Source organism: Bos javanicus, chromosome 9 (assembly GCF_032452875.1).
Source record: "Bos javanicus breed banteng chromosome 9, ARS-OSU_banteng_1.0, whole genome shotgun sequence".
In the NCBI taxonomy this organism is placed as follows: domain Eukaryota; kingdom Metazoa; phylum Chordata; class Mammalia; order Artiodactyla; family Bovidae; genus Bos; species Bos javanicus.
In genome coordinates, this window is record NC_083876.1 from 14,726,206 (window position 1) to 14,740,358 (window position 14,153).

The window sequence follows — 14,153 nt, forward strand, 5'->3', positions numbered from 1 at the left end:
AACAGTTCATAGAGACTGAGGTGTGTCTTCAAGAAGCACATGTTATTCCATTGGTGGTTATGTACTACACAGTTGACTTGCTGACCTAACTTACATGCCTACGTGCTTGAATGGGGGGAAAGGCATGGGAGACAGCAAGGAAACAAGATGTCGTATTTGTGGGAGGAGACTTCCATTTTTCATTTGGCTTGACAAGGAAGCCTGAGTCTCCTGTGGTCACATGGGTACCCAGACTTGAGCCATCTTACTAGAATCCCCCCTAATAAGACTTCAGGTCTGGGGAGAGAATCTGAGAAACAAGTAACTGTAAAATATTCCATAGAGACAAAAGGCTGAGAGGGGGTTGGGAGTGATCATTCTAGAGATAACTGGTAGTGGACAGAGACCCAGAAGGCTCCTCTGAAGGGCAAACACAGGTCCCCAGTAAGAGGAGTAGCATTTGGGCACCATCATGCAGTGAGCATTGACATTCAAGACAGGATTCTAGTAGACACAATAAGTGGGGACAATATTAACCTCCTTTTTCTCTAGTTCTCATCCCCTAGCTGAACTCTGAAGAAGCTGAGTGAAAGCACTGACATACTGTCTCTACAGTCCAAGTCCTAAGTTCTGACTTCAAGTTATAAAGGAAAAGGAATACTAAATTAGATTTCAGATTAATGTTTTCAAGTGGATTAAATTACACTGGACTGGACTGGGGTATTCATGCTTATTCATGCATTATATCAAGTATTCATGCTTGAAATAATCTGAAAGCAATGGGTTTGTATAAGGTATGTGAAGGGACAGGAAAATAATATCCAACAGAACATAACTGAAAAATAAAGGAAAGTAAACTTGGAGTTTAGGCAGTTCATTAAACTGGGTATGTTACCAAGACATGAAATCTAAAGTGTATAAAGAAGAGAGTGAAGATGAGGAGGTGCTGATGGATGGAAGATCATAGAAGCTTCACAGAACTGAGTGTCATGATGAAGCTGAAAAGAGCCCCAGTGGGGGTACTTGAGTAGGTGAGCTGGAAACTGAAGAAGAGTGGCCTGTCTAAATCAATGATTTCAAAGTAGTGGCAGTTTGATTCAAGTCCAAGAACTTCAAGAGACCGAGCAGCTGAGATTAAAAGAAAATGATCATGAAGATGAAAAGGTCAAATAGCTGAGATAATGTTATATTTGTCATCAAACATGGATGCTTAAGACACCCAGAAGATGGCAGACGCTGAAGGGGGTAAAAACACTGATGGCCCTCTACTAAAGCTCCTCCTGATTGGGGTGGAGGAAGCACAAGCTGGAATCAAGATTGCCGGGAGAAATACCAATAACCTCAGATATGCAGATGACACCATCCTTATGGCAGAAAGTGAAGAGCAACTAAAGAGCCTCTTGATGAAAGTGAAAGAGGAGAGTGAAAAAACTGGCTTAAAGCTCAACATTCAGAAAACTAAGATCATGGCATCTGGTCCCATCACTTCATGGGAAATAGATGGGAAAACAGTGGAAACAGCAAGAGACTTTATTTTTGGGGGCTCTAAAATCACTGCAGATGGTGACTGCAGCCATGAAATTAAAAGATGCTTAACTCCTTGGAAGGAAAGTTATGACCAACCTAGATAGTATATTAAAAAGCAGAGACATCACTTTGTCAACAAAGGTCCGTCTAGTCTAGGGTATGGTTTTTACAGTGGTCATGTATAGATGTGAGAGTTGGACTATAAAGCAAGCTGAGCGCTGAAGAATTGATGTTTTTGAACCATGGTGTTGGTGAAGACTCTTGAGAGTCCCTTGGACTACAAGGAGATCCAACCAGTCCATCCTAAAGGAGATCAGTCCTGGGTGTTCATTGGAAGGTCTGATATTAAAGCTAAAACTCCAATACTTTGGCCACTTGATGGGAAGAACTGACTCATTTGAAAAGACCCTGATGCTGGGAAAGATTGAGGGCAGGAGGAGAGGGGACAAGAGGATGAGATGGTTGGATGGCATCACCGACTCAATGGACATGAGTTTGGGTGGGCTCTGGGAGTTGATGTTGGACAGGGAGGCCTGGCATACTGCAGCTCATGGGGTCATGAGCAAAGAGTCGGACACGACTGAGTGACTGGACTGAACTGAACACAAGGAAAATACATGACAGTTATGGGAAGCTGAGTATGAGCCCCAAAGGATAAAGGAATTTTACAGAAGGAAGGACTGTTGGCCTGGAAACAGTGCTGAGGAGTGAGGAGGACACGTCTCCACCCACCAACTCTCAGAGGCATATACTCTCTCATAGGTATCTGCAAGGTCAAGCCAGGAGGTGCCAGGGTGGCACCCTGATTTGCAGAGACATCGGTAAACCACTTGAAGAGGGTTGAGCAAAGGACGTGACAAGGTCAGGTGTGCATTCTAGATAAATCACACTGGCCTGTGTACTTTGAGGGCTCCAAGGTAAAGGCGCAAAAACAGCTGCTAAACGGTCATACCAATGGAATCCAGATCTCGTGACGCATCAGGCTGGCACCTGTCAACTACAAATTGGCACTTGTCATTTTACCTCTAGGATGACGGAATCACAAATGCTGCTGCAGCTACTGACCTTCAACGCCCCCTGAGGGAGTTCAGGGTGGAGAGCAGATATGAGGCAACTCTGTTTAGGGCAGGAGGAGGTGCGGGCTGGCAGAACAGGTCCTCAGATAGTCAGATATATTCAGAAGCCGATATTTGAGCTCAATTATTGTATCTCTTTATATCTAGAAAAGCACTAAAACCCTTCCTGGTGATGACTGTTCCTCACGACTAGAAGAAAGCTCACAAGACTAGCAGAATCCTTGTGGGAAAATATGTACTTGATTGCATAGACTCCCCCTTTATCAAAATCACATATAACTGAGTTCTTCCCTCCTGCCTCTCTGGAGCAGGTTCTCAGACCTGAGGTGCTCTCAGTAGGGCTCATTTTGCCCCAGATAAAGCTTAACTCACCTTCCCTGATAGTTCAGTTGGTAAACAATCTGCCTGCAATGCAGGAGACCCCGGTTCAATTCCTGGATCAGGAAGATCCCCTGAAGGAGGGATAGGCGACCCACTCCAGTATTCTTGGGCTTCCCTTGTGGCTCAGCAGGTAAAGAATCCGCCTGCCATGTGGGATTCATGCCTGCCATCCATCTACCCACTCCAGTATTCTGGCCTGGAGAATTCCACAGACTGAGCAAATTTCACTTTCGCTTTTCACAATTCTCACATTGTACATTTTTTTAAGTCGACAAAGGCTACAGGAAAAAAAGACCATTTAAGAGACTGCGATTACACTCCTGGTAAGAGATCCCAAGGGTCTAAAATTGAGTAGTAACAATGGGGTGATTAAGATATGTATGTAGGAGCTCAGTCAGTTAGACTTGATGAATTGGATGTGAAAAGTGAAAGGAGAAAAAAGTTTACAATCACTCAAAATTCTAGCCTCAGAAACTGGCGGTTGATGGGAACAATGGAGGATAATCAGATTTATGAGGAGGTATCTTAGGATTTTAGGGCTTCCCTGGTGGTTCAGTCAGTAAAGAATCCACCTGCAATGCAGGAGACTGCCTGCAATATAGGAGAACAGGGTTTGATCTGATACTGATGAAGTGAGTCTGATTCTTCCCACTTAAAGTGAAGACTTGGGACTGGGATGGTCTCAGGGGTCTCCTTCAACTTTAAAATGTATGTATCGGAAATTACAGGTGAATACCATGAATTTGGCGACCTACTTAAAACCTTCTAATCAAACAATACAATCATCTATCTAGTCTTTTTGATCTTAGTGTCCAGGAAGTATTTAAATCTTATGTTTTACTCTGTGGAAAATTTTCTTTCAATACTTCTCTCTTTGATGTTGGTTCTTTCAAATGAACATTGTTTTCTTTGGTATTTAAAATGATGTTATTGTATTCATAAAATATGCAAAAGAAGGTATCACTAAGGAATTACTCTTTTTGTAGTTAAACATGCTACTGGGTAAAGTATGGTATAGGAGAGTGAGTTAAGTGCATGTGAAATCATGTGACTTGTTAAAGGTTGTTTGGTTGTTTGGGGTCTCCTAGGATACTTAGTTGTTTTTCCACCAACCCACATATCCTCTACATTCCTAATAAAGCCTTTGGAATCTACTGGGCCTTTAAAGGCTCTCTCACTACTTTCTATGACTTCACCATATCATTAAAAATCTAACATTATTTACCATAATTTAATAGTAACAAGCTTTGTAACCGTATCCAAGGATATGAACTTGTTTGTTGTAACAATGGCCTGAATAATCCCAAAGGACATTAAAGAAAAAACATACCATGTCAAATTTTCAGTAGTTTTATTGAAAAATGCCTCTTTTGTTTCAGAAATAAATAATATAAGGCAGTGAAATTCACAATCTGCAGTTAAAATATAAAAGCAGCAATTCTATGTTCATAGTCTTGCAAACATTTTCCAACTGCTTTTGATAACTAAGAAACATTATGTTCTGGAAAAAAAAAAGTTCATACTAAATATACAACACAAACATGCAATTCCATCTCTGCAGAATAATCTGCAATTTGGCATAAATGTTAGCGTGTCTAAAACAAGGAGGTTTAAGGCAATATGGAACTGTGTCCAGTTGATACAACTTCAGCTACATGGCTTAAGGTTTGTGGTTTTTAAAAAGAGATGTATAAGAGCATTCTATGCCCTAATGTACGACAGAGAATAGAAGAGGAAGATAAACAGTTGCAATGGAGTGACTTTTCCCTCTTTTTTGGTTTTACGAGGGAAACTGCTTGGATGGGTGTGTAACTGAATTGTAGCTAAGTATTGGAAAAGATAAACTGCCTTCTCGAAATACACCATCGCTCTGGGTTCCAGGACTTAACTGCTTAAGAGTTTCACTGAGGCTGCCTGCTGAGCTACCTAATTAAGGCACAAGGCACGTTCTCTCCCCGCAGCTTTTGTGAACAAAGGATCTTGCAAGCAACTTCAAGGGCAAAGGTAAAAGACTTCTACAGACTGCGCGGGCAGCGAGCTAGGCTTCCTGCAGGAACAAGGTTCGCTAACAGTCAAAAAGGGTACTCTCCGATGAAGCAACGCCGGAAGAAACGTGGCAGGTAAGACGTCCACTGCTCCGTCTGACCTGTAAATGGGAATCCGAACACCTCCCCGCAGCCCGGCCGCGCTGCGCAAGCGCGCGGGGTCAGGGTCACTGCCGGGGGCGGTGGGGCAGGGCGCGCCGCCAGCGCGCGTGGGGAGGATGCTCGCCTGCGGGCTCGTCGGCGCCGTAGTCCTCGTACTCGTCCGCTGTCCGCTCGGGCTCCACCGGCACGATGAAGGGCTCGTGCCCGCCCTCGGGCACGTAGGGCTCTGTCCGATTCAACATTACAGTTATGGCATGATTTGGAAGAATACACACACACCAAAAGCTAAACCATCACCCGAGGGGACTGCACTTCAGTCTTAATCTCATGACTATAAAGGCAGAGAAATTACAACGTTCTGATTCCATTTGCAAAGAGAATTTGGTGATCTGAAATGGCACTTGTTTGTAACCTTCAGAGGTCCAGCAGTAAATACAATCATTGCACAAACACCTGGAAAGGGTCAGCGACTGGGCCAAAGAAAACTGTCAACCAACCCAGGTAGGATTTTTTTGCAAATCCCCAAGTAACTTCATGACTTCGAATTCCTCAGTTCAGAGAACCACTGGGAAAGATGAGCAAGTGATGGGGAAGTTATATTAGCTCCTTAAAACTGAACTCTGGAGGTGAAAATCAATTATCACCAAGTAATATACAGTACACGACGTTTTCTGTGGCTGTCTGGCCCACAGCCTGAGTTACAACTGGTGGGTGAGGACCACCCGTGACGACAGCAAAACAGGAAGAAAAAAAAGGGATTCTAAAATTTTGGTTTGAAAAGGATGATTACAAAAACCCAAATGAGAGTACATGTACATAAGGTAATCAGACATCGCTAACAAGCAAGAGATGAGGAGATTCTAATTCGATGTTATTCTGGCAGAGAGCAAGCGGCAGGCAGAAGCTGATTGTAGAATTGTTAAGTGATTTTAGTGGACAGTATCACATACAAATCATTTACAAGCCATAATTAGTTTATTATTTACATAAGGTACTTCTCTTTAACCAGGTTAATTGTTTTTCCCGAAATGGCATCATCTCCGCGGTTAGTAGTTTTATTATGCGCCTCTTTCACAACCGAGGCGCCTCATGAGCTGTGTTTGAACTTTTTTTTTAAATAATATTTTTCTACATTATTACTGAAATGCATCAGGCTTATAAACTAACACCACTGCTTTTGTCTCATTCAAGTTAGTATAAAGAGTCTCCACCCTCCTTTATGATGTCCACCCGGTTCGTTAACCAGATCTGTGGTGAGATTTCCATACAGACTCATTTTCTAATAAGCACGTGCGCAAACATCTCAGAAACAGGATTTTCATGTATTCAAACTGTAAGCAGCACTGGCGACTTAGAAAATTTGTTAGCCGGAACCTGAAACAGGTCAAAGATGATAGTTTTTAAAAGTTGAATTACTATGCAAAAAAAAAATATCTATACACATTCATTTAAGTATGTAATGGTTAAATTATATATGTATATATCCATATATTTCAAGTTACTCATACATACCAGAAGGCAGAGGTAATTAAAATTTCTTTGATAAAGAATGAAATTGCAATTTTGTGAATGGTTTGCATAAGAAACTTAAGATTCATGATTCTTTTTGGTCATATGTAAGTATGCACATAAATATATAGATATATAGATATTTAGATATTCAACTACTCATGCAGTACTTGCTAGTAGCCAACCATATCAAACAGCATATCATTTTTAAAACTTGCAAGATGCTTGAGGGTGCACTGATGAAAAAGGTCACTGCTGACCACTGCCCACAGCATTAATTTTTTAATCTCTAAATCAGCATACTGCCTCTGTCCCCATAGTCCCCGAATTCAGGCTTAAGAGACTTCTGCCTCCTGTAATTGTCAAATTGTCAAATATTAGAATTTCGTGACCAACTCTTGAAAAATTAGGTTCCAGAGTTTATAAAGTACTAATTTCATGGACAAAGCGAAATAGTGAAATATTTTCAGTTGCCTCCACTATGTTATCAAATAGTCTGCCTACACATTAGATTCCCAAAACAAATTTTGTATATATTCTTAGCATTCTACAGTTTTTTTTTAGGCAAAAAAAAAAAAAAAATTCAATAACATTCTTTGAACTATCAGGAGAAACAGAAAAGTTTATGTTGTGATTTGATAAATGCAGAAGTATAGAAAGAAGGAGAAAATATTCAACTTCTATCAGTGAAATAATGTCATTAAAATTAACATTGATTCTTTTGAGAGAGACTATTACTATATAATCAAAACACACAACTGAAAGAGGTTCTATCTTCAAGAAATCCTAAAATCAACTTTCCTTCAATCCTAGGGAACTTTATTTCCATACAGGTTTTTTTAATTCAGTTGAATTTGGGTCCTTATAATGGCAACAACATACCTGGATAGCCTTGTCCATTGTATGGGATGCTGGCACACTGGGATGAGTCACAGTATCCAGGAGGACCCGGGGGGCCTCGGATACCTGAGTTTCCAGGACGACCAGGGGGACCTGGAGGACCTCTGGAACCTGTGGACCCTGGTGGACCCGTCCTCGATTCTCCTTGTGGACCTGTTGTGGGTTTAAGACAAGTATTGCCCCTCTTGTTAAATGTGTCTCCTAAGGCAGTCAGCAATACTTTGGCACCTCCACTACTTCAAGACCAGCTGATTCTCTAGCATATAGTAAGAAAATATTTCCTTAGAAATCACCAGTATGAAGCAATGTTATTTCTGAATCTACTGATACCTACTCCTGGTTAACACAAATGTAAAGATTTAACCTCCAGGGCTGACCATGGTTGCAAGGGTCTCATGGACCTTATAGTGAAGAAAACAATTCATTCTCAATCTAGTAAACAAAATGCATAGAACAACTATTCTTTCCTTCCAAAACATCAATAAAAAGCCTGTGAATGAAATCTTGGGATGTGTCAGGATTTCCAACGAGGATATATTTCCTCAGTCCATTAGCAATAGTCTAATAGTCTATTAGCATCTTGAAGAACAGCGGAAGGAACAGGAAATGACACCATCCTTAACAGCTGTGAGGCCAAACAAAACAAGTAGGAAAAAAACAAAATAGGAATCCCATAAAAAGAAAACAGCATCCCTCTGTCACTAAAACTCAGACCCTAATGTATTAAAGTTACAGTAAATCTTAAATAGAATGTGCTGAAACTTTTTTTTTTTTAACAAAACATAAAAATGAGCAGGATCAAGAGGAACTTCTTGCTCAAATATATACCATGATGCTCAGCCTGCCTGAAGCTCACAGGATGAGTTTGTGCCTCTGAGGAGGGTTGTGTGCTCTCTCAGTCCTTACATGTTCTCTTGTTTGATGTACCAGCAAAACCTACCTGGGGGGCCAGGCAGCCCTCGAGGTCCTGGAGATCCAATACCCCTTTCACCTTTCTCTCCCGGCAAACCTAAGCAAGGACAAAATGGTAAAACACAGAGGGAAAATTATCTGGGAAAAATGTAGGTTTCATTGGAACGATAATATTTGATTCAAGTAATTCATTTCCCTTAGTAAAAGCAGAACCCAATTTTTCACAGAAGTCCACTTTTTAAGCCAAAATTCTTTCTAGACATTTGGGTAATTCCAGATTCATGGCCAAGAGACAAATCTGGCTACAACTCAGGGGAAAAATTATTTGAAGAAAACAAATATGTCGAATATATTATTTTAGAAACAGTAATTAAGAACAGAAATCTTGAATAAAGAATTAGAACCCACTGAAGGCATCTCAAAGGTACCTTAGCTTCAGTAACCCTATGAGGATGGCAGCTAAACCATCAGAATTATAGAAACATCTAGGTTTTCCCCAAATTGTTAACCACTACTTTCACAAAGTCAGTCCCCAGCATGCTGAAACATCTGGAATCAGATAATCTTGTTTTTCTTCTTCTCCTTCAATTATACTTATCTACCATGAAATTAAAGCCAAATAAACACATAAGACCAGTTCCAGACCCTGAATAAAGGAACCAGAAGAATTTGGATCTAAAATCGTAAGGCTGCTTACATTCAGTTGCTGCCCAGCTCTTGCCAGTCAAAACAATTAATAAGGTTTTAGCGCCTGATTCCCTTTGCCAAGAAACAATTTTGCTCGCTAACAACAACAATCAGAAAACGGCATTGTCTTGACCGAGATCTCCTGACAAAATCTTCCTGTGTTCTAAGATAAGGATCTCTATAGCCTGAAGCTGCCTAGAAAGAAAAACAGGTTCAGGGATGCGTGACTCTTCTGGGGCTGTCCAAACAAGACCAGCGTTGATTGCCAAGCTCAGCCTTCCACGCGCTTTTCGACCCAGCTTCTACACTTCCAGATTCCTTCCTTGTTGCCTACCTCGTTCCCCCTGGGGCCCCTGCATCCCTGGTGTGCCTGGGAAGCCGGGCCGCCCCCCAGGTCCTGGTTCTCCTCTGGCTCCTGCGCTGCCGGGGGGGCCTGGGGGGCCTGGAGGGCCTGGCTGGTTGCGACTAGAGTGGTAATCATTTGGAATCTGGTTCAGCATCTGATTGAATCTGTTCATCTGACCTAAAAATTAAAATAAGACTTATTAGTCAGAAACCCAGAAAGGAGGGGATGAGGACATGAAACAGATTTCTCTTAGTACTTAGTGACATTCATCTCTGTTCCTGCCCGCTCCGGCAAACATTTTAATTAGAATCCCAACCCTAAAATAAAACACTCCAGTCATCCCAGACAAAATGATCCCTGATAAGAACACCAAAAACTGTCTAGTAAGCCATCAGCATTACTCTAAACATAAAAGACTTGTGAAAGTTTAACGTGGGTCTGATATGAAGCCCCAAGGTTTTGCCCGATGATGTCACTCAAAAGAGAACCTTTTTTAAAATTAATAAGTGACAGCATTTGTGTGTGTGTGCCTACAGCAGTGATAATCAGGCTTTAGTGTAAACTGAAATCACCTGTGAGTTATTTCAAACACTACAAATTTCTGGGTCTCATCTCCAAAGAGTGATTCACCAGATTTAGGGTGACCAAGGAACTCATTTCTCACACGCAGCATCAGTGATTCTAAAGCAGGTGCTCCTCGGAACCGCCCTGGGAGAAAGCTGGCCTAAAACTTCTGAAAAGGGGGCCTTGAGTTGGAGGTCACACTCAGTTTGCAGGCACTGGGCCTTATCACTTAATAAATTTCATCGAATAAGGAGAAAGAGTCCGTGAATCAAAAGGAGGCAATAAAAAGTTCCCCATCAACATGGACTTTTCAGGATCAAATTAATCTCCACGGTCCACGGTCCTCCTTCCTTAAGAGTTAGTAAAACTCAAACGTCATAACTTAAAAGATGCAATGATTGCTGCTTCAATGGAAACCCAGTAAAAAATACTAATGCTGAAACTGAAAGGTCCTTTTAAAATGTGATTTTGTATCAGACTGAATATAAGGATAACTGGCTATGATTTTACCTTGGGTTACTGTTTTATCTTGATGACAATCATTAAAATATCATCAGCTTTATCTAACAGGATACAAATCTGACAATGTATAAAAAGAGGTTGTGAAAATGAAATAGAAACATTTATCTTAGAAAGTATGTATCTTAGAAAATACTCTGCATTTTCCTGCAATTAACTTAAACACTCATATATTCAAAGGAAAAGAAATTTTACCACTTATCAATTGTTCACAGACTTGTCTTGCAACTGCTCGCATCATGTTCTGGGAAGCGATGTCTCCCTAGTGAATTAAATCAGCAAGTACGATCAGCATATTATTTTCATAGTTCCAGAGTTCAATGTTTAACACACAAAATAAACTTGTAAGTCAAATTTTAAGAAATACATACTCTGTCGCCTTTCTCTCCTTTCAGTCCTGATGGACCCTGAAATAGAGGAATTTCAAATATTACAAACTGACAAACACGGTCTAAAATGACTTATGAATGGACATGATGAAAGACAGCAAGGTCTACTTTCCAACAAAGTAGCAAAATCACACATCGTGTTCACATTGAAGTTACTCACTTTTTGCTTGTCTGTAAAAAGGAATCTAATCTGTCTCCCTCTCTCTCTCTCTCCCCTCTCAGAAGCACATGTCCTCCAAAATAGTGCTGGGATGTGAATTTTATGATCATGTTCAGAAGTTATGTATTGCATCTGCATTTTATGATGCCCAGTCACAATAGAGATCTGGAACTGAAATACATGTCACATTGCCCTTGCTACCATTCTACCCTTTTTTCATGTCACGATGGCTGGGGAGCTCAACTGGCTATTGTAGGTTAATCTTGGTTCAGTTCTAGTAAGAACCCAGACCTTGTAATAATAAGACCTTCCATCAATTCCCTAACTAAACATGCATCTCTAACTAAACAACTTCTTCTAGTGATTTTGTGCACTGAATATGAAAGGGCTACATGCCTCACTTATTAAAGAACTTAATCCAAATGGTGGTCCCACATCCAAACAGAACTACAGAATTTGTTGTTGTTGTTCAGTTGCTAAGTTGTGTCCAAGTCTCTGCGACCCCGTGGACTGCAGAACACCAGGCTACCCTGTCCTTCAGTATCTCCCGGAGGTTGCTCAAATTCACGTCCGTTGAGTCAGTGATGCCATCCAACCATCTCGTCCTCTGCCGCCCCCTTTCCTGTTCTGTCAGGCCTCTCACTGGCCACGAGAACATCTTGGAAAAAGTCTTCCTTCTAGTGGAAGATGTTTTTGTCTTTCTGTGTATCTCCAGGCTACCCCCTGAAAGGAATACCCACACCACTGACAAATCTAATGTTCAGATAAATCCCAAACTGCATCTTACCGTCTCCAAGACTTTTGCCTCAACTCCTCAACTTCCATCCAACTCGTCTTCCTTTCTCCCATTTTTGCCCCTTTCAAGTCTGTTCTCCACAGAGAAGCCAGAGTGTTACTTCTAAGAGGAAAATCAGCCCATGTCACTCTTGGCTCCAAAGGCTTCTTATCACACTTAGAATAAGTGTGGGCTGGATAGACCACGTGATGGCCTCTGCCCGGGTACTGACGTCACCTCTCCTCACTTCCTTCACTTCAGGTGCTCGGATCTCTCCGCTGTTCCACCCACGTGCCACACTCACCTCCCTCAGCCTTTGTTCATCTTTCCCCACACCTGAAATAATGTTCCCACAGATGCTCCCAGCCTCACTGCACCTGCTCGGACAGGCTCCCTGACCGCTGCATCTGAAATAGCCCGTTCACACCACCATAATGAGCCCCTAACCCCTTACTCCATGTCTCTTTTTTTCATATCACTCATCATCACCAGAAACTATATTATGTATTTACATTTTTGGTCTATATCCCCCATTAGGATCTCCATGAGGGCAAGGACTTCGCCCTATTTATGGTTTTATCCAGACCCTAGAATGCCAGCTAGCACAGTTAGGCACCAAACCAAAGGGTGTTGAGTAAAGGAATAAAAATATTCCATCAGCAGTTCTTGGAAACATCCACTATACAACATCAGGTATTGTACGTTAACAGGAAGACAACTCTGCATACAAGCGCTAATGACAAGTTAACAGTGACTGAGCTAAGTTCCCTGCTAAGACCTTTATAACATGCAACTGCTAGTTTTGATTTTAGAAACTAAACGCAAATAGAAAACAGAAGAAAAGGAGGGGCAACTTACCACCTTAAAAGGATGGTTAAAGGAAGGAAACGGGGTAGATAACATCCAGATAAATGTCACCAAATTGTACTTATAAGAAAAACTGGAGCTTGACTCTCCCCTTACCAAAAGTACTGGACTCCCATGGAAACATTATTTAGCTTGGAGCCTTTTGTAAATTTCAGCGAATCTTTTTTGCCTTAACTGCTACTTTGTTCCCATTTGTTGTTTTGTTTTGTTTTAATTTACTGCCTTTCTGAGATTGGTCTAGTATGTACCATTTAGAACTCATCTTTATTGCCAGTATCTTGAGATCTCATTTCAAGTAAAGGAAGTAGAAATTTCTTTCAGGTTTCTAGCTGCAGCCATCAATTACATCAGTGATATTCTTATGTTAAACTCTATTTTTGGTCATCATAAAAAGAAATAGAATTCTGAATGGGTTGAAAAGTTCTGTGAATTCTGAATGGGTTGAAAAGTTCCATGCACTTTTAACCGCTCTTGTGAAGTTTCTGCCATGATTCATTAATGAAAAGAGAGTAATAAAGTCGTGCTAGAGTATACACAGAGTATGAGGCATATCAGGAGGCCTTTCATCATTATGCTGCTTGCTTAATTTTATGTAAACGTAGAAGGAGCACCATGGCACATAAAGATTCTACCCTAAGTTCAGTTCAGTTCAGTTCAGTCGCTCAGTCGTGTCCGACTCTTTGCGACCCCATGAATAGCAGCACACCAGGCCTCCCTGTCCATCACCAACTCCCGGAGTTTAAACTTTTTTAACTTGGGTTTATACTTGGGTTTATACTTTTTTTTTTTTTAACTTGGACAATACTTGAGAGAAGTTCCATTCAGAGAACAGCTCTGATAGGTGTGTCATTACTAATATCGGACTTCATGATCTCTGAATAAATTTTTATATTTCAGAATTCTACTCAAAAAACTGCTTAAAATAAATTTATTCTTCGTAGACATAAATAGGGAAGAGCTTGTAAGGAAGAATATGGAGCCCAACAGTCATTACAAATATGTGCTCAGTCGCTCAGTCATGCCTGACTCTTTGCGACCCCATGGACTGTAGCCTACCAGGCTCCTCTGTCCATAGAATTTTCCAGCCAATAAAACTGGAAGGGATTGCCATTTCCTACTGTAAGGGATCTCCCCGACCCAGGGATCAAACTCCTGTCTCTTGCATTGGCAGGCAGAGTCTTTACTACTAGCGCCACCTGGGAAGCATTCAGTTTTGGATTTCTAAATTTGCAAATAGAAGATATGCATTATACCAGCTCCACTGTTGGAGAAGGTAATGGCACCCCACTCCAGTACTCTTGCCTGGAAATCCCATGGACAGAGGAGCCTGGTGGGCTGCAGTCCATGGGGTCGCTAAGAGTTGGACACGACTGAGCAACTTCACTTTCACTTTTCACTTTCATGCATTGGAGAGG

General features: G+C 41.3%; 1 protein-coding gene across 3 annotated transcripts in view; it reads right to left on the bottom strand.

Annotated features, from left to right (window-relative positions):
• Positions 1–4,297: 4,297 nt before the first annotated feature.
• COL12A1 (collagen type XII alpha 1 chain) overlaps positions 4,298–14,153 on the bottom strand; it is a 114,796-nt gene continuing 104,940 nt past the window's right edge. For 2 of the 3 annotated variants that reach the window (XM_061427226.1, XM_061427224.1), the window contains 6 exons: positions 10,919–10,954; positions 10,743–10,809; positions 9,453–9,641; positions 8,460–8,528; positions 7,502–7,672; positions 4,298–5,336 (listed from right to left, as the gene is read on the bottom strand). In XM_061427226.1, the coding sequence (XP_061283210.1) occupies positions 5,176–5,336; positions 7,502–7,672; positions 8,460–8,528; positions 9,453–9,641; positions 10,743–10,809; positions 10,919–10,954 (693 nt within the window). In that variant the 3' untranslated portion in view covers positions 4,298–5,175. Of the gene's footprint in view, positions 6,485–7,501; positions 7,673–8,459; positions 8,529–9,452; positions 9,642–10,742; positions 10,810–10,918; positions 10,955–14,153 lie in introns of all 3 variants that reach the window. The other variant, XM_061427225.1, reaches the window with a different exon arrangement.